The sequence below is a fragment of the Prionailurus bengalensis genome, chromosome C1, assembly GCF_016509475.1.
Source record: "Prionailurus bengalensis isolate Pbe53 chromosome C1, Fcat_Pben_1.1_paternal_pri, whole genome shotgun sequence".
In the NCBI taxonomy this organism is placed as follows: domain Eukaryota; kingdom Metazoa; phylum Chordata; class Mammalia; order Carnivora; family Felidae; genus Prionailurus; species Prionailurus bengalensis.
In genome coordinates, this window is record NC_057345.1 from 200524796 (window position 1) to 200548794 (window position 23999).

The 23999-nt window shown below is 37.1% G+C and overlaps 1 protein-coding gene across 4 annotated transcripts in view; it reads right to left on the reverse strand.

Moving 5' to 3' along the window:
- Positions 1–23999, reverse strand: part of BARD1 (BRCA1 associated RING domain 1) — an 83673-nt gene that overhangs the window by 52611 nt on the left and 7063 nt on the right. For 2 of the 4 annotated variants that reach the window (XM_043577733.1, XM_043577734.1), the window contains exons 2-4: positions 19217–19273; positions 14580–14728; positions 453–1405 (exon numbers count right to left, since the gene is read on the reverse strand). In XM_043577733.1, the coding sequence (XP_043433668.1) occupies positions 453–1405; positions 14580–14728; positions 19217–19273 (1159 nt within the window). The remainder of the gene's footprint in view (positions 1–452; positions 1406–14579; positions 14729–19216; positions 19274–23999) is intronic. The other 2 variants (XM_043577736.1, XM_043577735.1) reach the window with 1 other exon arrangement.

A 23999-nucleotide genomic window follows, 5' to 3' on the forward strand; every position in this document is an offset into this window, starting at 1 on the left:
ATCTTTCAACCTTGCAAATTCTGGCAGTGCCCACTACAAGTGCCAAACATACAGAAGTCTGTCATCTCCCACACTGTCCCTAGCTCTTTGGCTGGGTAACAATGTATTGCCAGCAGTAATTTGGCCCCTGTCTATATTCCTAAAGCATGACAAACTGGTGAAAACTGAACAAAATCATTATGGAATAGAGAAATGAAAGCCCTTGGCAAAGGAGAAGCTGAAATACTGAAATACTGGTTTTCTCTTATAAGATTATGTTCCTCAGGCCCAGGGGCCACTGCTCTGAGGTAGGGACACAGTCCCTACGAATTCTGCTTCTCTGGTTCAAAGGAGGTATCACATGAGCAGGTTAATTATCCTAGTAATCTCATGTCACTGTTCACAGGCTCCACAGAAATTGTTTCTTATAGTCGGTCTCATTCTAAAATTGTATTTCACAGCAAGCATCCTACCTTAATTGAAGCAATATGAAGCAAAGTCTCTCCTCTATGATTTCTTTTCACAGCTGTAAGGCTACCGGGAGACAGCTTCATTGCTGAAGGGCTGAACATCATCCGTCTGTAACTTGGACTATTCAGTGTAGAAGGTGGTGTACCTGGTGAAAGGCTCATGGATTCGTCTGATATATTACTGTTTTTCCTCCTTAATGTGTCACCAACTTTACGTTTGCTTGGAGGTGGTGAAGAGCAGCCAGGCAGTGGTTTGTTTTCTGAAAGCAGCATTTGCTGCCCACTCGTGCCAGGAATGCTGCTTCTGCATCTCTTAGAAATGGGACTGGACCGTCTGCTGCGACGTCCAGGTCGCCCATTATGACCTGATGGCAAGGGCTGCTTAGATGTAAGATGATTCACACAAGCATTCTTCTCGGGAGTCGCGTCTTCATTCCTGCTCTCTGTTTCTGGAGACTCTATTTGCTCAGCCAATGGTAAAGAGACTTCAGTTAAGCTTCTAGAACACTCCGATTCGGTTACAGAGTCACTTGCTAGTAAGTCTATGTCACCATTTGTCTGAGGACTAGCGATAACAGATGGCTGGCTACAGAAAGACACCAGCTTTTCCTTAAATTCCTCTTTGGAGTCAGGTTCACCATCTTCTTTTTCTGCCTCGAAATTCCATTCTTGGTTGATTTCAGCTAAAGTTTTCTTTTTCTGTTTTTTTCCGGACCTCGTGGAAGCCTTTTTAGCCCTCTCAGGAACACTTGTTGGAGGACTTGTAGAGACAAATTTGTACACTGAGACCTGCTGAGCATTCCCATCATCTATCACTTGAGGCTGGGTTTGCACTGAAACTTTAGTCACAACATATCTGACCTTCTTACTTCGAGGACTAAACCACATTTTTATTGAATTCTTCTTATTTTCTGCATCATTGAATACATTTTGCCTAGATGTGTCTTCTTTCAAATCTGATAGAAAAAAGGAAAAGAAATCTGTTACACAAACTTAATCTCCCCCATCTTGAGCTCCCAAAGGATTTTGTTCATAGTTCTCCTAAGGTGTATCACACTTCATTTGTGTACCTTTCCCTTGTCCTAGGCTATGAACTCCTTGAGAGGAGATATTCACTCATTCAACAAATATTTACAGAATCCTACTTTAATTCCAGACAACATTCTAGGGACTGGACATACAGCAGAGAACAAAATATGGAACTTCTATTCCACTGAGGATGGGCAGAACATACAAGTAAATTAGTAGAACATACAGCATGCTGGTGACAATAAGAGCCATGGAGAAAAGATATGCCAGATAGATAGATAGACAGGCAGGCAGGCAGATATGGGATTTAATAAGCAGTAGTAAAAAAAAAAATTAACACTTGTTCATTGAGACTTCTGAAAACCAATCAATAACCAACAATTCATTACAACAATAATTCACTACATCAACAAACTAAAGGAAAACCATGTGATTTTGTGAACAGATACAGAAAAAAATGACAAAATCTAACATTCATTTATGACTTTATAAAAAGACCAACTAACAAGGGATAAAAAGGAACTTCTTCAACCTGATGAAGGGCAAAAATACACACAGCTAATATCATGCTAAATGGTAAAATACTGCAACTACCATTTTGTTCCTATTGTCAAGAACAAGGCAAAGATGTCTGTTCTCACCACTCCTAGTCAAATATACTGAAATTCCTAGATAGCACCCCAAGGAACAGATATAAAAGGCACACCAATATAAAACCATCTATTTATAATTAACCTGAATCACTACATAGAATATCTCAAGGAAAAATTTTTTTAAAAAATTAATGAAACTAACAGGTAACTTTAACTTAACAAAGCCTCAGAATACAAGGTCAATATACCAAGTTCAACTTCAACTATGTTTCTATATGATATATAACAAAAAAATGCAGAATAAATTAAAAAACATTAGTACCATTTATAAAAGTACCAAAAAAGTCCATAAAATACTTAACATAAATCTCACAAAATACATACAAGTTCTGAAAATTATAAAATATTTATGAAAGAAATCCATACAAATGGAAAGACATTCCATGCTCATGAATAATAAGACTCAATCTTGAGACATTGATTCCCCCCAATAGAACTACAGACTGTAATATAATCCAATAAAAATCTTAGTTGTTTTTTTTTTTTGTAAAAATAGACAAGCTGATTCTAAAATTTACATAAGAAAGCAAAGGAGCTATAATATGGAAAGACACAAGACCTAGAATAGCTAAATCAATAATGAAGAAAAACAAAATTGGAGGACTCACACAACATGACTTCAACTTATTTCAAACAAAATGAATCTAGGGGATTGAAGATAGTCACAACTCTTTAGGTGTCATCTCATATAATCTCGAGCTATGTAAACAAGAAACTAATGCGAATGAATGAACTTTAACTACATACTGAAATATACGCTTGAGCAAAAGAAGCCAGATACAAAACAATACATAAAACCAGCTGAAACTAATATGATGTGTTAAGTCAAAATACTGACTATCCGATAACTATGGGGAAAGGAGTTAGTGACTAAAAAGGGGCAACAAGAGGCTTCTAGAATAGTGTTTATTCTTCTAGGATACTTGTATTGTTTATTGGGTGAGTTCAGTTTGTGAAAATTCATTAAGCTATACAGTTACAATATATGTACTATAAGAATTTCTTCAACTTTTTATAATAATCAGAAATTAGGGGCATCTGGGTGGCTCAGTCGGTTGACCACCCAAACCCTTTATTTCATCTCAGGTCATGACTTCACGGTAAATGAGTTTGAGCCCTGCAAGCCCTGCTTGGGATTCTCTCTCTCCTCTCTCTGCCCCTCCTCAGCTTGCACTCTCTTTCTCTCTTTCAAAATAAATAAACTTAAAAATAAATAAAAATAATTTTAAAAAGTAAAAATAAATAATCAGAAATTAAAACACAAAGAATCAGTAGACTTTAAAAAAGAAAAGAATCACTGTCCCCAAGTAGATAAGGTGCCACAGTTTGTGGGTGAGTACTCGTACAAACACTTTGCTGCATTAGCTAAGGTCACCAAGGAAGGCCTCTCTGTAAAACTCACTTTTGAGTTGAGACCTCATGACAAATTACAAAAGGGAAGCAGTCACATAAATATCTAGGAAAGTGGTTCCCAAGTAGAAGGTAGAACAAGTGCCAAGGTCTTAAGGTAGAAATGAGTTTAGCATATTCAGTGGATAAAAAGCAACGTGGCTAGAGCTTAGCATATAAAGAGTTCAGTATATAAAGCATATAAAGAGCTCAGCCACAAGTATTACTTCTGGTGTTCCTCATTCCATCAATCTCTGAAGTGGGAGGGCTTGAGACTTCTTCACCTGCAATCACCTGTAATCTTATATATATACATACACACACACACACACACACACACACACACACATATATATATGTGTGTGTGAAAGATATATATATGTGAACAGATATATCTGTTTATATATATATGTATATAAACACATATACATATATATGTTTATATACATATATATATCTGTGAACATATATATATGTCAACATTTTATATATATATATATATATATATATATGCTTATATACAGGGACAACTTCAAATGTGTATGTGCCACCCAGACCTCTCCCCTCAACTTCAGACTAATAGTCAACTGCCTACTCAACAACTCTTAACATGCACGTCTACTCCTAATAAGTATCTCACACAGAACATGACCAAAACTGAGTTCCTGATCCACATCTTCCCAAACCTGCTCCTCTTATAGCTGTCCCCATTTCAGTAAATGGCATATCATCAATCCAGTAGCCTAGGGCAAAAACCTTAGACTCAAACTTGCCTCTCCTATCTCTTTCATGCCTTATATGCAAAATGCAAGTTCTATAGCTCCAACTGCAAAATACATCAAAAATCTGACTACTTCTTACTGCCTCCATTCCTGCCAGCATGGTATAGGACACCATCTATCATCATGCACTAGATTAGTAATAATAACCTCCTAAATCATCTCCCTGATTCTGTACTTGCTTCCTCCCCCATAAGTCTATTCTCAACAGAGCAGTCAGCGATCCCTTTATAACTCGTCAAATTATGTCACTAAAACCCTCCAGACTTCCACTCTGGCTCTGAAAAAAAGCCAAAATCTTAGTAGCCACCTAACAGGCCAGAAACAACCTGATCTTCCACTACCTTCCTGATCTCCTGTTCTCTCCTTGCCATTCCAGCCACTGGACCTCCTCGCTGCTCTTCAAACCAATAAAATGTTTTATGTAAGTCAGATGGCATGAGTGCATCTGTGTTTTACAAAATCAGTCTTGAGTGGAGCGAGAGCAAAGAGATTGGAAGAAGGCAATCGTTAAGAGGCCAGAATAGGAGTGTAAGTAGAAGGTAACAAGACGGGAGAGGTGGTAGGAGGGAAAAAAAAGAAATCTTTGAAAAGTATTTAGGAGATAAAATTTATAAAATTTGGTGATGAAGTGAATACAAGAAGGTGGCGGTGACAAGGATGAGTCACGTGCTTCTGGCTTACACCACTGAAGGCAACTAGAGAAGAAACGCTGATGGGGGGAAGGGGGAACACGAGCTGCCAGGGGTTCTGAGTGTCCTGCATGCGTCTGCAGGGTGTGCCAAGAAGGCAAGGCCCTGGCTGCTCTGTACCCAGACACTTCTCAGGACTGTGTTTGCAGCGCGCATATCTGAGGGACTGGGCAGTGTCTCCCAGCAGGAAAAAAAAAAGCAAGCCCATTTGGGCTCACCACAAAAAGTCAATTCCCTAAGCTTAGAGTTCATGTCCTGTATCGCAACCCACTCTGTATATGCAGGAATCCACGATGGACCTTTTGCCAATTACAATCAAAGTTGCAAAACTGCCAAATAAAACATCAGCAAATCAAATTCAGGAATTTCAAAGGCAATATGGTAAAATACTTGCAAATTTTAAATGTATACACCCTTTCACAAAGCAATTTGGCCTCTAGTCATCTATCTTACCAAATATAGAAAATATCCATGCATGTACCTGCAAACATAAATGTGTAAGAATGTTAACTGCAGCAATATTCCTAATAGCATAAATCAGGGGGGAATCAGTGTTCATCAATCAGCAATGAATTAACTATGGATCATTTACACTACAAGATCTTATGTGGCCACTTCAAGACACTTGTTAAGTGTAGCACAATCTCATTTATGTTCTAAAAATTCTATTGCATTTATGTCCAAATATCTTCATAAATTCGTGGAACTAGAAAACTAAACAATGAAAACAGCACCTCTGTAAAAGAAAGCAATTTCTACTTTTCAGTTGAGGTAAAATGGTGGAGGAGGACTTTCACACTTTACACTTTTATATAGCTTAATCTGTTGTAAAAAGAATGCTCTCTTATATTTCTTATATAAATTGAACAGAAAACAAAACTTGTTTAAGGTCATACACCTAGTTGCTGAAAGGGCTGGCATTTGAACTCATACCTATTTTCACAAAACATTAAAACTTTTCACCAAGTATCACTACATGCAATATTGTAATTTAAAGTAATAAAATATATTAGGTCTTCATCTACAGTTCTTGGTACAAAGGTCCAAAAACCTTTGTAATTTCCCAAGAGAACCTATAGGGGCATCTTTTGTTATAAATATTTAGTTATGTTTCCAGTTTCTAAAATAGTATGAGTGATAAAGAGAAAATGGGTGTCTTTTCTTCGTAACCGCTTCTTTCAACCACACCTAAGCTTACATTAATGAGGTGACTTCTTGGAGTCCCTCTAAGGATAAAGGCTGGTTGCCAGGGGAACCAATCAAGATGAGAAAGTTAAAGCTTTCAGTCCCACCCCCAACCTTCAAGAGGAGAGAGGAGCTGCAAGTTGAACTAATCACTAGAAGCCAATGATTTAATCAATTATGCCCAAAAGGAAGGGTTTAGGAAGCTTCCAAGTTGATGAACATATGGAGGTCTTGGGAGAGCAGCACACCCAGAGAGGGCAATAAAGCTTCACACCCCTTCCCACACTCCTTGCCCTATGAATCTCCTCTATTTGGCTGTTCCTGAGTTACATCCACTTATAGGGAACAGTAATCTAGTTAAGTAAAACATTTTCCTGAGTTCTGTGAGTCACTCTAGCAAATTAATCAAACTCAAGGAGGTCCTGGGAACCTCCAAGATACAGCCAGGTAGCATCTCAAGGGCAGTGGGGGGCAGACTTGTGGGACTGAGCTCTTAACCTGTGTTGGCTCTTAATGCTATCTCCGGACAGGCAGTGTCAGAACAGAGTGAAACTGTAGGACACCCAGCCAGTGTCACAGAACAACTTAATGTATGGAAAACCCACACATCTAGTGAAGTAGAGGAGGCACACAGGAAAAGTGAGCTTTTCTTTCCTCTCTATATATTATCATCTCTATATGTATTGTATTTTTTTAGAACTACCAATCTTGCCCATTAACAGATGAGTAAGAAATAGTCAGTGAATGAGTTGTATAGTGATCTACTTTCGGATCCTGTCAGTGATCCTCCTTCAAGTTGTCTTATTTAGTTTTTGCCTTTCAGCCCATTTGTTTTTCTTTAAAAAAATATTCCCAGGGCACCTGGGTGGCTCAGTTGGTTAAGCCTCCAACTCTTGGTTTCAGCTCAGGTCATGAGCTCACAGGTTTGCAAGATCAAGCCCCACATCGGGCTCTAAGCTGACAGCAAGAAGCCTGCTTGGGATTCTCTCTCCCTCTCTCTCTGCCCCTCCCCAATTTGTGTTCCCCTTTTCTCTCAAAAATAAAAAAATGTTTAAAAAATATATATATTCCCTCAAAATTCTTTCCTCCCACCCCACACAGGGGTGGTAAAACCAACCCAGGTCAGTCCAGCACAGTGGTGAGCACAATCAGTGGTGCTCGAAAAATACTGGTGAATAAATTATTTGATATCTGCTCTTAAATCTTGAGAAGCATTTATATAAGAGAGGTTATGTTTTAAAGGCTAGAAGAAAACTTGAGAGTCACTCAATTCTCTCACTTAAAGAATTAAAGCTAAAAAGAGAGGAGAGGCAGGGAGGTCACCCAATCCAGCATTCCTCTCCACAGGAACTGGATTACCAAGATGCTGTTTCAGGTATAGGAAAGAACCCAGGAAAGGCAGGGAAACTGGAAAAACTACCACCACCACCTGACAAGGTTAACAATGCCTAACAAATAATTTCCTACTGCCTGAACTCATTCTCCAAATTGACAGAATTAGTAATCTCCTTTGACCAACAAAGGTACTTGGAGTATGTTTTATTTGTCCTAAGAAAGAAAGAAAAGAAAGAAAAGCAAGAAAAGAAAGAAAGAGCAAGCTATCATATTAATGTTTTTTTCCTGAGAAGTCACTCCTCATTCAAGATGAAGAGAACTGTTTATTTATAAGATTTTTCTTCCATTACAGACTCTAAAGCAAAATTTTAACAAACTTCGTTCTAACACTATGCTACTTTAAAAAGAAAACCAGTGGTATCTTTTTCCTAAGAACTGGTAACATCTGCTATGTAGGAAATAAATGTGTCTGATGCTACTAAGGTGTTATATAAAATTGCCAAGTGTGCTTATTCCTGAAAAGTTTGAATACTTAAGAGATACAACATAATTTTAGTTTCATTTTTCTTATTTGTTTCTGGGAATAGATTTCTTCTCAACATTCTCATGCCTTAAAATATTAACAAGAGAAAAGGAAATTATGAAAGAAGTTATTTTTAAATTCCTTTTAGGTATTTTTTATTCACACAGAACATTTTTTTATTTTATCATTTAAAATTATTAACACACCAGAGGATGAGTAAACTAAAATCTCCAATCTCTTTAGTTCAAAACTGATTTTTCTATTCCTCTTTCACCTCCTATTTCGTGAGCATAAAGCTCCTATGTTTATAAATAGATCCGTAAAGACAGCACTTTAAACAGGTAAGAAAAATGAAAAATAGATTTTAAAAAACAAATAATTCGTATTTAGCTCTGTAGAAATTTCATAGACATGATCTCTAGCGAAGGAATTCAGTCAAACTCCATTCTATTCCAAAGAAGCCATCCCTTCCTCCTGGTGCAAATGGTAGCATTATACTGGCCAGAGAGTAAGCCAACAAACCCAGCTGAAGCCAGGAGTGTGTAGCTGAGTAACGTCAGACTCTCTGGCATCCTTCTTACATCCTAGCTGAACATCACTTGGTCCACAAAGTGTTATTATAGTAGGATCTTGGAAATAAAAACAATCAAGATGAGGTATCTTGGAAATAAAAACAATCAGAGTGAGGTATCCATTCACACAGAAGACTTAATGTCTAATTTCTAACAAGGTCTTTCCTCTGCAGTGATTGGTAGATTTCAAAAACAAGTCATTTCTGATGTAATTTCACGTCTAGAGGAAAGGTCAACACGAAATGTTACCAGTGTTACTTTTTAAGAATCTAGATTACAAAGACTTAACGGTTAATCCTCTGGTAGTCTGTAAAAACTTGTATTTGATTTTCCAAAATTTCTTTTAAAGATAGATGATGACACTTTCAAATAAAAACAAGTCAAATGCTAGGACCCTCGGGTAGCTCAGTCGGTTAAGTGTCCAACTCTTGGTTTCAGCTCAGGTCATGATCTCAAGGTTCATGAGTTCAAGCCCTGCATGGGCTCTGTGCTGACAGTACGGAGTTTGCTTGGGTTTCTGTCTCCCTCCCTCTCTCTGCCCCTCCCCCACAGGCACACTGTCTCTCTGGGTGTCAAAATACATTAAAATTTTTTTAAAGTCCTTAATGCTTATAAAATTTACAAAATGTAGAATTTCAGGGTGCCTGGTTGGCTTAGTCAGTGGAGTGTGCGACTATTGATCTTGAGATTGTCAGTCAGAGCCCCATGTTGGGTATAGAGATTACTTAAAAATAAAATCTTTACAAAACAAACAAAACACAATTTCATACTCAGGTCTATGTATCCCTTAAATTACAAAGAAGTGAATGAAAAGAGCATATATTCATGTAATTTATACATACACAATAATCTCACTAATCATCCAGTAGTAATAAATACTCTCAGGAAGATTTCATTTTGACCTTTTTTCTAGACTTGCAATTGTATCAGAAATGACTTGTTTTTGAAATTACGCATCTTGTCCTAACTAAGCAAGGACCACAGCAGCAAACATGATTGTAAATTCTGCATTTTACACAGCATTTCTAAGTTTAACCTGTAAAAAGCAAAACCCCCACCTTGCTGGAACATAAATCACAATATTAACAGCTACAACAATTTTTGTGAGTGAATGCTTTTAAGCATTATAAACTGTCATATTCATTTCATGAAGAAAAATATTGGTCCTTCCTCCACATAGTAAATTTCTTAATGATGACATTTTTAAAAATTCTATCCCCGAATATAAATATTTCTGAGGACACCACAAGATATCGAGGAACAGAGATGCACATGTTGCTAAGAAGCAGCTTTGCCAAGTTTTTTCTTAAAATTTAATAATAAACTATAGAAAAAACAGGCAATTAGAAAATGTGATTTAGCTATCATTAATCTACATCAAAGGATTATAATGATGTACATTGTGTGCCTTTCAAATTATTCTCTATTATAGGTTTCACAACAGAAGTTGAGAAATCTCTTTGACAAACTAGTCCCTTATTAAAAATCAAAGGAAAGTACTTTGCTACCATCTGTGCAACATTAACGCCTTCAACCGCAAGAATGATTATTTTGTAAGTTAAGAAGTATTCAGTTCTATTTTAAAAAAACAACAGCAACACAACTATTCAAATGTTCATCTTCATCTATTATAAGAAAGTCATAACATATATGAAATACTATGTAATTCACTATAGAAAGACAAGCATCTCTTTGGAAGCCAGAAAACAGAAAAGGAAATTGTGATCCCATGAAAGCATAATCAAAATGTTTTTTTTTTTTAGACGTCACCACCAATACCAACAAATAAATGCTTCACAGAGCCTGACCAGCACCTGCAAGGTCTGATTTAATATGATGGGAAGCAATATAAAATACAAACTTTTAAATTTAACTCCATTAGTAGAAAACAGATTATGTTATAAAGAATAAGGTAAAATTATCCACAAATGGTTTTCAGAAAAATTTGTGACAATCTTTTCTCTTGAAAATACACTGAACTGAGGAAAACCTGTTCAAGTGCTTAGAAGCTCATTTTTAAAAGCATTACTATAAATCAGGCTTCTTTCTCTAGTATATCATATACCATGTCCATGATTTGACAAGTTCTTCCTAATTACCCACCTTAATTACAGTAATTATATATTTCATAGTAAATGCAACTAACAAGGTTCTTTTGAAAGATAAATTGTGAACTACAGGGCTTAAAAAAATAGAGATGTAGATATCTGACCATCCCACTTAATTCATCATCGTCAACACCCATTTAACAGAACTAGATGATTTTCAAGCTACACCTTGGGATCACTTAATCTAACACCCTTATTTTATGAGATCTGTTTCCAATTTCCTCGTTATAAAGAGGATAAACCAGGATGCCTGGATGGCTCAGTGGGTTAAGCATCCAATTCTTGGTTTTGGCTCGGGTCATGATCTCATGGTTTGGGGCATCAAGCCCTGTGTTCGGCTCTGCACTGACAGCATGGGCCTACTTGGGATTCTCTCTCTCTCCCTCTCTCTCTCTCTCCCTCTCTCTCTCTCTCTCTCTGCCCCTCCCCGCCCCACACACCTGTGTTCTCTCTCCCCAAATAAATAAACATTAAACAAAAAAGAGGATAAAACATAATTTGTCCCCAACTGTTAGTTCCCTCTACCTAGTAACCTAGTACACCTTATACCACTTTAATTTTAGAGGTACCTGCTATATAAACTAACATAAGGTACTACATAAAATATCAAATACACTATAAAGAAACAGAGAAATACCCTCAAAAAAGCTCCAATGCCCTTTGAGGCTAGTTTGTTTTGGCAGAACCTCAGGAGGAAAAGTTAATGCAATGCCACTAATCAGCAGAATAAGCTTGGCACCATGTAAATTATAGCTCTGGACAGAGATTTATATTTCAATATGTTTACACTCTAGATTTACCATCTTCTGTAAAAGGAGAAAAGGAAGATGTTACCATTATAAAATGAATTGTTGAAATCAAAACCTGAGAATTTGTTTTAAAATTGTTTTGGGGATGCCTGGGTGGCTGAGTCAGTTAAGCGTCCAAATTCGGCTCGGGTCATGATCTCATGGTTCATGAGTTCAAGCCCTACACAGGGCTCTCTCCTGTCAGCCCAGAGCCCACATCAGATCCTGTTCTCCTCCCTCTCTTCCCCCCCCCTCTGCCCCTCCCCCGCTCATGTGCACTCATGCACACGCTCTCTCTCTCAAAAATAAATACACATTAAAAAAAGTTTTTTAAATAAAATAGCTTTAATTAAGTTTAGTCTCTGGGGTATGAATTAACCCTTACCACTGCCAATTTGTCTCCAATTCAACAAGTATAATGAACACCTATACACCTAACCAAAGCATTGTGCTAAATGTACAGTGTAAGTAAGTAAACAAACTCACACTGTGACCTTCCTGCATAACCTAAGTCCTCAATTTCCTCACCTACAGAATAAGTGATTTAGGATGACCTTCCTGCTCCTAAAATTTTGATTGTATGTTATCCAAACTGTGAAATTTCAATTCATGCTAAAATAAGTAATGATAAAGCCAGCACTGCTGAAGTCTGGTCAGACAAAAGTAGTTACTACTCACTATAATAAAGAAAATGAACACAAAACGGCTTTCGAAAAATGAATCACCATAATCCTCTCCTCAAACTCCCAATCTATTTTACATGACAAAGACAACATTCTAAAAGGCCTCTGGCCCCATGCAAAAACTTATTCTAAACCTGATAATTTTTATAAGTATCCTTAGTAGTGATTAAATATGGAGACATTTCATACATGGTCCACAAAATATGAAAACCATACTAAAGACTCAACCATCATTAATGACAGTAGAATTTCTGGAGAAGTCCCCTACCTTATTCTTCTTTGCACCCCAAGGCACTATACCCGTACCCCACTATGCTATAATTCACTACCCATCAAGAGTTACTCCGCTCCCTTTTTATTAGCATTAAAAAGGTCACATTACACATTACATTGTTATGGGTTAAACTGTTCCTCATAAAATTCATCTATCCAAGTCCTACTCCCAGTACCTCAGGATGTGACCTCAGGAAACAGGGTCATTACAGATATAATTAGTAAAAACTAGTAGAGTGGGACTCTATAGTGCAAAAAGACTGGTGTCTTTATAAATATGGGGAAATTTAACATAAACACGCATGCAGGGAGAACACCATGTAACACGAAGACTGATATCTACAAACCAAGCAGAGAGGCCCTCCTCTCACAGACCTCCCTCACAGACATCCTTCCCTGACAGACATCCTTCCCTCACAGACTATGACGGCACTAACTATACCAACACCTCAATCTAGAACTCCTAGCCTCCAGAACTGTGAGATCATAAATTTGTATTATTTAAGCCACACAGTTTGTGGTGTTTTGTTACAGCAGCCTGAGCAAGCTAATATATTACTACACAGAAACTGGAGAAGAATCACATCAAACCATCACGACAGACAGAATTCTCAGAATAGCACCTCAGATGTCAATGCATGGCCAATGTTCCTAAGAGACGACACATCTTGGAGATCTGACAAAAGCCACTTTCAGGCAGACATGAACATTTTTCATATTGTACACTTAAATCAAGAGTTTAAGGGCACCTGGAAGACTCAGTCTGTAGAGAATGCAACTCTTGATCTCAGGGTTGTAAGTTTGAGCCCCACAGTGGGTGTAGAGATTACTTAAAAATTAGAAAATCTTAAAAAAAAAAAAAAAAAAAAAGATTTTAATCCTCCCCCTCAACTCCCTCCAAAGATGCATGAACTCTCCTTAATCAATGGTATCTATGGGGGGGGGGGGCATATCATACACTAATCATTTTAATTAGAAAATTAAACACTATCAGCCCTACCTCTGAGTAAGAAGGAAAAAAAATACAGATGATAATAATGAAGTTTCTTCATTATGCTCTTAAAGAGATTTATAATGCAGTATTATTTTTTCAAAAAGGTAAATACTTTTTGAAATGTATATGAGTATATAATTACATCTGAAAACATGTAAAACTTTATCACATAGCATATTATATCCTAAAAGAATAGAGTCTAATACAATGATGAGATGAAGAAAACTTTTCATAGGTAGACTATGATTAAATTCTTCTTAAAAATATGGACCTAGTCAATAAGACAAAGTATTTGCCTTGTTTCTTTAATTTGTCTAATCAACTTCACCTTTAGTAGCTGACAATAACACAGCTTGTCAGAAATCTAAGATCAGAAGATTTAGAAATGGAAATTCAACCATTTTATGTGAGCATTATCAATCATTCACAGCATCCTGCCAATCAAGAAAAGGTTATCCTATAAACATAAGCTAAAATGACATGATCTGATCAATAAAAAGACAATTCCAGTATCTAATTATGAAGATTCAAAACCTTTTACTTTCTTTCCACAGCTAATTAGTTCTCAGCAGAAAGCACAATGGGAAGATATATAGTTAATACACAGAGTCTAAGAACAATTTGAAAAACATTAACCCCCATTTAAATAGAAAAGAAAATGAATATTAGATTTTTGCTCTTTCAAAATGTGCTCATCTAATTAATTCAGTCTAGAAAAGCGATGCACAGAAGGTTGTATTCTATCTTGTAAAAGTGTATTTAAGTGAATTTAAGGACAAAATCACTTTTCCATGTATATTATTCAGAAATTATTATAACTGTAAAAAGCAGGCAATGTAGGTGGTGCAAAGTGTCTGGACTGACAATCAGAAGAAATGGGCTCTATTTCTCATTTCCAGTACTAACTACACATGTGATGTTAGGTGAGATCATTTAACCTCTTTGGACCCTGCTTTCTCTAAGTGATCTCTAAGTTATCTGTCACTTCTCAAAATAATTGCAAACGCTGTCAATCTTCAAATCTGAAATACGCCATCAGAATTCCTGACAGATCTTTACATACTTTCTGCGATCAATATGAATTCATCATCAGATATTTCATGAAGAGAGAGAGTGATCTTTCTCACCTGATAGCTTATTGTCATGCAGCAAATTCCGGAGCTTACTACAAAGCTGGATCATGCTGTCCAACTGTCTATTTATCTTCACATCTTGTATCCAGGCTGGGGTGTAACACACTGGACATCCGGTTCCAATGCAGTCACTTACACAATTACTTTAAAAATGTTAAAATATATATATATATATATACATATCAATGCATTCAGAATTTTAATTCCAAAAGATAAACATAAACAGTTTGAACAGAAGTAAATAAAGGTTGTCTTAACAAGCAATGGGCAATCATATAATATTTGTTACAACGATGTTTTTGAAAGAGTATGATACATACATACAAATCTGTACCTAAAGTCGCTTAGGCCATTTGATATGAAGAGATTTTCCTTAGACATTACTCTGCAAATCTTTTTCATGCAAATAAATCTATAGCTTCTAAGGGGTAAGAGTACAGAAAGGGACATAAAGAAACATATTTAGTACCAAATGCAAAACAGCCATGCATTTCAACCTTTTCTATCCTAAATCTTAACACTATGTTTCATGGAAAATTACTGCAAAGAGACTGGAAAAGGTAATGTTTGTTTTGTGTGCAGACAAGTGTCTAAAGGTTTTAAAGTAGTTTCTGAGAAAAGATACTTGATTCTTTCAGACATTTTTATAACCTGTAGACTCAAATCATCTCAGGTTATCTGTCTAGGAGTTAAAGTCTCACAGTTAGGGGGATTTTCTTAACTTTAGGGGTTACAAACCCTTTGCAAATCTGAAGATATACATAAGCTCTTGTAGAAAAAAAGGGGGGGGGGTCACAATCCCCCTCCAAAGCTTATCTGTGGATTCAGAAATAAGAAACCTAACAATCCACTCTTCCCTTAGTCTCACCAAAGGAGCTCCAACAAGGCTGGGTAACCTAACTGATAAAAACCACATCTCTCCCAAATACCACATTTCTTTTCATGTGACCCACTCATTTGTAGGCACAGAGGATTCTTATGAGATCCTTCCAGAAAAAGCCTGTGGTTAGTTCTATTATTTGTATCTTCGATTCTGGCATGATTTCTGATGCAAAGTAACTCAATAAATGTTATAAAACAAATCTGTAATCCATACCTGGGCTAAGAGAGAGTTTCCAGATGAATGTCAAATTTCTTTAGCAAAGAAAAGGACTTCTTTGAGTTTCTTTGCTTGTACTTAAGTACCCTTAACTTAAAACTCCAACAGAGAAAACAGGGAAACTGATTGTACAGGGGACTGAAATCATCAATTGTTATGTAGTACTTAAGTATTTGAGGAACACGATTGACAAGAGTCGCAATCCACTCATCAGGAAATCATTACCTTATTTTCAGATAAAGAAAATGAGATCCAATTAGGTGAGACACTTACCCAGCACCACAGCAGCACTCAGTCTATTTTACACATTCTATAATGTTCATCTTATAAATGTTCTCAAATTATTTTGTAAACATTAATCTAGAATTCTGGGGAAAGATATTATTTCTCAATAGATCTGTATAACTTAGTAAGCCAGTATTTTCCAAATGACCGACAGATGTGGTCAGGAAATCATGCTGGGTGAAAGATCCATTCACAGCATAGGATAAGTCAATGAAATTTATTGGAACAGAATACAAAAAGTTCACTGGTAGCCTTTTAAAGTCCACACTGTAACAAATCTAAAGAAACTAGCACTTGCTAAGTAATGGTGTCGTATCAAAGAAGAATATCCATAATTATCTAAAAAGTCTATTTAAAAATCCTTCTTTTTTCCAACTATGCATATGTATAATACAAGATGTTCCTCACTCACATACTGCAATCAAAACATTAGATCACAACAGAATGATTACATAAGTAGATACGAGAATCTACAGTCTTCTATTCATCAAAGCAATGAAGAGATTTGCACAAATATAACACAGTGTCACTCTCACTAGTTTTTCTTTGGTTTATAAAATGGTTATTTTTCCTTAAAACAGTGTGACTTATGTTACTACGTAATGTGTTTATTACTGTTATTTTTAAGTGAATGGTATTTTTTAAATGTCTCAGTTTTACATGGTAAATACACACATACAAACAAAACTGCTTTGGGATCCTCAATTTTTAAAGGTGTAAAATGATCCAAAGCCAAAAAGTCTGCATATGTCTGCCATATGTTTTAAATGATTTCTACCTTAGAGAATACATGGACTACTTTTATCAGGGATTGACACGAAAGTACCTTGGAACTACCATGACACTGTCAATGACTTAAAAATCTGTGCCCCTCCAACCAGCACCCCTCCACTTCAATGCTTCAACCAGACTGGTATATATCAAACCATCTTTTAAAACTGCATGGTATTTACGGGGTGCCTGGGTGGCTCAGTCGGTTAAGTGTCTAACTTCGACTCAGGTCACGATCTCACGGTGTGTGAGTTTGAGTCCCATGTTGGGCTCTGTGCTAACATCTCAGAGCCTAGAGCTGCTTCAGATTCTTTGTTTCCCTCTCTCTCTGGTCCTCCCTCCCTCCCTCCGTCTCTCTCTCTCTCTCTCAAAAGTAAATAAACATTAAAAAACTGCATGGTATTTACAACATTGCTTAGCAGTTTTACACAGCTGCAAATCTGCAAAGAATACAGTTACCCAATTCTTGGCATCACATAATCAAAATTTGTCACCGATCTATTACATACAGCGAGTACATCAGCTGAAACAAAATAAATCTGCTTACTACCAAGTAAGGACAGGAAGTGGGCATATTTCATAAGGGCATCATGGGAGGTCTTTTGGAGGTGGTGACATCTGAGTTGAAATGTAACTGATGAAAAGTTAGCCTCACAAAAATTTGGCAGTACATTCTAGAAGGAGGAAATAGCAAGTGCAAAAGTTCTGAGGCGGGAATGACTTTGGTGTGTTTAATGAACTAAAAGGAGAAGGTAGCTAGACAGGGTGAGCTAGAAGGAAGTGTGGCTGGAGAGACAGGCAGGAATTGGGTCCTGTACAGGTCTTCCAGACCTTATAGTGAAGAGTAAGGATTTTATTCTAACTGTAAAAGAAGCCACTAGAGGACTTTAAGGAGGGTAAGGATATGGATGTGATTTACATTTTTAAAAGATCACTATTAAGAATGTAGAAAATGAGGAAGGGGAGCAGTTAAGAACTTATTATACTAGTCTGAGGAGAGATAATACAATGGTGGCTTGGATCAAATAAACAGTAGTAAATACAGAGAAGAGTGGGAAAATTCAAGATTCAAGGCACATTGTGAGGTGGAGGTGACAGAACTTAATGATGTGACAAGGAAGAAAAGAGCAGTTGGGTATTACTTGTGGTTTCTGCCTTGAGCAGCTCTGTAGTCGGCAGTCTGCTTTATTGCCATGAAGATCTCTGACGTGGGCACAGGGGAAAGGAGGATGACTGACTCACGTGCCCTGCCCATGTGAAGTCCTTGTCATCATCCAAACGGAGAGTGGATGGGCAACATGTACTATTCCCTATCCCAGCCTCCAGCTGGATATGCCCCATATATCAAATCCATGTTTCCAGAAGGAAAACTGGGACCCCAAGCATAGTCACTTCCCACACATCAGCCCACAGCAGTCACACAGTAAATTATTTTCTTGTGTGTTTAAACTTCATGCCGAAGTCGTTCATGCCAGATAGTCATGCGTCATTACTAAAGTCATTAAAAAACTGATGCAAAGGAGGCTACATGGACCCTGTCTCAGAGACAATTAAACCAAGACATTCAGTCCTTTAATTGATTTCTCCAGAATAAGAAATAGAATGAGATGAAAATCTAATATTCTAATCTATATGCCAGGGCTTTCATACTATAACATGGACATAATCCCATAGTAACTATTATGGCTTGAACTGTGTTCCCCAAAAAGATGTTGAAGTCCTAACCCCCAGTACCTAATCTTATTTGGAAATAGGGTCTTTCTCGAGATCAAATTAACATGAGATTATCGAGGTGAGCCTTACTCCAGGAGAGCTGCCATTCTTACAAAAAGGGCAGGTTTGGACACAGAGACAAACATGCACACTAAAGAGAAGGCTGTGTGAACATGAAGGTCAAAATCAGTGATAGACCTACAATCCAAGGAAGGACAAAGATTGCCAGAAGACAAAGGTTCTCCACCACCAGAAGGTAGGACAGAATCATGGAACAGGATTTTCCTCACAGCCCTCAGAAACAACCACCCTGCTGACACCTTACTGTTGGACTTGTAGCCTCCACAGCTGTGAGACAATACATTTCTGTCATTCCAAACCACTCAGTCTTTAGTACTTTGTTACAGAAGCCCCAGAAAATTAATCCAGAGCAAGATTTTCACAATCTGGAAGGTCTAGACTCCAAAGTAACCAGAAGGGGGGGAAAAAAAAAAGAGCTGTATTTCAATTACATAACAGATTTTTCTCCCCAAGCTACTTACTAAGCTATGCAACTCTGAACAAGTCACCCCGTTTGAGCTTTGATGCTCTTATTTGTAAAGTAAGACAGTTTTATGCATCAAAATGAGACAATGTACAGTAAGTTATTTGTAGCCTATGAGAGTTACACAAACATAACACACAACATATTACTAATATGGTTACAGGAGGATGACCTAGTAAAAAATATAGTTACACTATGGATCAAGTCATAATTACTTACCTACAGAAGATGTGCTCACATCCCCCTAAACACACAGGCTCCCTCAGAATATTAGTGCTGTTTGAAGAAAGGAAGACAATCAAGACTTAGGTCATTGTGAGATAAACACTTATTACCCAACATTTCATAAATCCAAGGGCCGACACTACTGTATTTCTCTTTCCAAAGCAGAAGATTAGGATATATTTATTTGAAAGGCTGTTACTCCCTGATTAAACATTGTATCATCACACATCTGCTGAATTCAAATAGCTACTAGCAAACTCAGTACAAACTGTAACATTTTTTATAATGCATGTAGTGGGAATTCAGAAAGAAGGAACTTTGTGTAAGTATCCCTATACCTTTATAGAGGATGGCAAAACCGGCCACTGACTGCTTCTTTCAATTACTAAGATACATCTTCACTTAATGATTCAAAGTATAGACCATAAATTTCAAAATAAGGCCTAAAAGGCAGAATGACCATATAACATTGTCCAAATGAGAACATTTCTGGGAGTGACAGGGCATGACAACTAAACAGGACACTGGGATAGCAGGTGTAAACCAGAACTGACCCAGGAAAATCAGAACATCTGACCACCTTGACCATAAGCATTCATGGTTTCCCATAGGAATGCACTGGTTTCTGGCTATTGTTAAGAGGCAATTTATTTTACATAGATGCCTTGTCAAAAATACAGCCATTCTTTCAGTTCACAATTAACTGACTGTTTTGTTCGTTAAGCAACTGCAAACAGGAATCATCAGGTTGACATTCTACGGACTGAATGAGAGTCATGGCATTGGGGAAAGAGAGAGAGAAACACAATTACTGTGCATCAAAATACCTGCTACATTTGATAATCCTCAGAAAGTAACAGTACGTACTTATTAATAAACACATCAAGTCATTGTATTCAGAGAGTGTAATGCAGCAAGAGCAAACAGGAGAAAATAAAGCTTTTGAAGGATGAATATTTCTTGTGCTTGGTTTATTACACTAACCTTAGGGCCTTTAGGTATTTACAGCATTATTATCCAATTACCTCTGTATATGTACCACATATCAATAAAAACAGTTTTCCACATTTCTTGAAAGATCAAAGGTATCAAATAGCACATTTAATAGATGTGAACATTAATGTGAAATTGAGCTTTCAGAAAGAATGCTAAAAACAGAGTACAGACCTATAATGTTATCCTCAAGATACCAAAAATGGTGCTCACTGACATTATAAAACCCATTGCTTTTTAAAAACTCACAATGTCTGAGTTTTTTATCCCACCACACAGATCACAGTGTAAAAATATGACTTGTGAAGTGCCAGGCACTTTTGTGACTCTGGCAATGACGATGATCTCTGCTACAATGCTCACGCTCCTCCTATAATTTCCGCTCACTATTTCACCCACCAAATCTAATCTGATCTCTCCTCATCAAGTGTGTTGAAATCTACTTCATCACAAGTTTGGCTCTAAGATCTCAGAAGTGATGTATCTCACTTCCTCCTATCATTATATATATACTCCCTATATTTTTTTTATTCCACCACTCTGACCAAACCTCCACCTTCAGTTGCTCTCTGCCTTCAGACAAGGCTATTCAGTTCATTAGCTCCTTGGATTCCCAGGCCACAATTACTACTTCACGGACATCTCCACCACCACCCTATTTGCACTGACCTTTTAGACACTCACAGATGCCAGTAGTACCAGATAGGCCCCACAGTCCACTCCTTCCTTGCCTACTCTCAGGGGATGAATAACAATGATAAAAAGACAGGTATATACAGACAGATATATACACGGGTCTCTATAAATTCAGTTGGTACTTTCTTCACCTTTGTGTAACAAATGCTTGAATAGATGGCTATTCAAAACAATCTCCATGCTCCTAAATCCCATTAACCTGACTGTGAGCTTTTCACCACCTGGGCCTATTCCTTCCTCTTCACCCATAACCCTGTCCCTCCCTCTGGGCTCAGGGGGAAAGATGTCCTGCAGTCATTCTTCCTTCTTAAAATGTGCTGCTCTCCCTGTCCCTAGATCCAGTATCTTCCCTGCCTCCTAAAGTAGTCGATTCTCATCATTATACTCAGCAAAATTTCTTCTTCTATCTGCAACTAAACACGCACAGGTACTCTCTCCTCCACCCTAAAAAGTAGCCCTTTCTTCAGCTCCTGCCTCACTCTACCTTCAGCCCCAGCTCTTCCCCTCTCTGTGGATGTAAAGTCCTCAGAAAGTGCTCTACATGGTTCTCTCCATCTCCTTATCTCCCTAGCTTGAACTCCCAACTCTGCTGAAACTGTTCCCTAAAGCATTTTTAGGCCTCGTTCTCCCTGACTTCTCTGTGAGGCAACGTTGATCTCACATTCTTTCCTGAAACCTTTCCTTCTGTTGAGTTTTAATTTTCTTATAGCACATTTATCCGCCTATTCCAGCATTTCGTTAGCTGCTTCTTTTCCTGTCTCTCAATTGTAGGCTTATCCCCAGGATGCAGTTCACAGTCTTCTGGCTTTCTATGGCAGTACTCGACTCAATGCCTTGATTCTATTTCTAAACTTAAATTTCCTTTTTACGATAACTCTGAACCCTTTATCTCTGGTTCTGACCCTTCACCCTAGCAATGAGATGCTATAGTGTGATTAGCAATGATTCTAGTATCTATGAATAATTGATAAATTATACTAATTCTAATTAGTGAGCTAGAATATATTTTTTGGTGCTGTTAGCAGATGAGGAAGGACACTGGAAGACTGACAGAGAAGTATGTGCATGTGCAGAAAAGTATGTACGCATGCATAGTGGAAGGAGCAGTGAGAGGGGTGTTATACCCAAGACTGGGAGAGGGAGGTGTGGTGTCAAGTTCAAAAAATTGTTAATGAAGACCTCACAGAGCAGATAAAGAGTGGCGCTGATCTCTGTCAAAGCCAGGCTTTCAGACAATGGCTAGAGCTTAGAGGAGAAGATACTCTGCAATAAAACAATTTTTATTACAACCAGACAATAAGTATCAAAATTTTAAATGCATCCACTTTTAATTCAACTATTCCTGTGTCAGGAATTTATCCTTCAGAGATACTCAGGTGCTTGCAAAACTGAAACTCTAAAATACCAAAGATGTCTGTCTAGACAGGATAATAAAGAGATTCCAGAGATTAAGAAATAAAACGTCATATATATATATATATGTCTGTATACACACACACACATACATATACACATATACATACATACACATATATACATATACACATATATATACATATATGCATATAAATATTTTTTGTTTTAAGGATCCAGAACAGCATATGACATCCCAAGGGTGACAAGGGATACCCAGCCTTCAAAATAATGATTGAAAATTATTTTGTCCTTCAAATTTTATACCCAGTCATCTCCCACAGTAGAAAGTGAATAGATAATATAAGAAAACTGATCTTTTAGTGCAGGAAGTTAGAAAGTTAATAAATAATGTCTAAAATGGAAAAAATCAAGAGGTAGCAATAGAAACCTATTATTTGGAAATGTAGATGTAAACCATGAAGAACTAAGAGATGAAAGAGGTTGTATCTGGAGTACAGATGAAGCAAATGAATATTTTTATTATGTCTCTGACTTAATGACTTTGTTGATTATAGTCATGCATAATTTTATTTTATTTTTTTAAGATTTTTTTTAAGTACTCTCTACACCCAACATGGAGCTTGAACTCACAACCCTGAGATCAAGAGTTGCAGGCTCCACTGACTGAGCCAGCCAGGCACCCTGTTCACAAATAATTTCAACTAAAACTTTGTAAAGGCCATGGACAAGGATATTCACTCCACCACAGCTTATTAAAGCCAAAGACCAGAAACAATCTAAATTTTAACCAACAAGAAAACGGTTAAATAAATCATGATACATCTCCCGGATGTATAGTATCTTCTCATCTGAGGTTTACAATGCTTATACAAACACAGAGAACCTCTTAAAGGACACATAATAAATTGATCATAGTGGGTTCTTAAAGAAAAGGATTCAGGCCCACCTGTCATTCCCTTAAATATTTAATCACCATATACCTTAATATTTTAATGCATGTATTATTTCAATTTTTAAAAACTTAATATTAGAAAGTTCTTCACAATCCAGTTATCTCCAAAGCAAGCAACATTTTCTTGCACTGCTCCTCCACAAAAAAAAAACCTCTGCTCTCAGCAGGCCAGTGTCTGTAACATTTCTCAAATAATACCCAAGATCCAAAACCAGACTGCTCAGGCTGTTCTCCCATCCTAGAATACACTTCCTCCTCACAACTCCCAAAACTATTCAAGCCCAACACATTATCCAAATATTATACAGGATGATATAATAAAAATGACACTAAACAAAGCACAGAAATTCTTGAATTTTAGTTTCCATACCATCACTCATGCAAAATCTGTACCTTGCACCATACATGTAAAGAACACAAGGTTGACTGCAATACAATCTATATTAAGGAGCTTATAATCTAACTAGGTAATCTGATAAGCAAAGTTAGTGTATGATTTAAGAGAATTACAAAATGTTCTCAAGTTCCAGAGAGATGGCATCTAGTTGGAGCCCTGGAAATCAATGCTGAAAGCTAAATTATTTTGTATTTTATCTGCTTGATTCCTTATTTTTCCCCCTGGTCTCCAAATAGATTCTAGCCCTACAAACAAGAGATCTTGACTTTCATTTTTTCTGAGCTCCCCACCACTACCTCCCTAGCGTGGTGCTATACGAACAGCAGAATTTCGATAAATCCTCAGTGAATGAAGCAAATGGA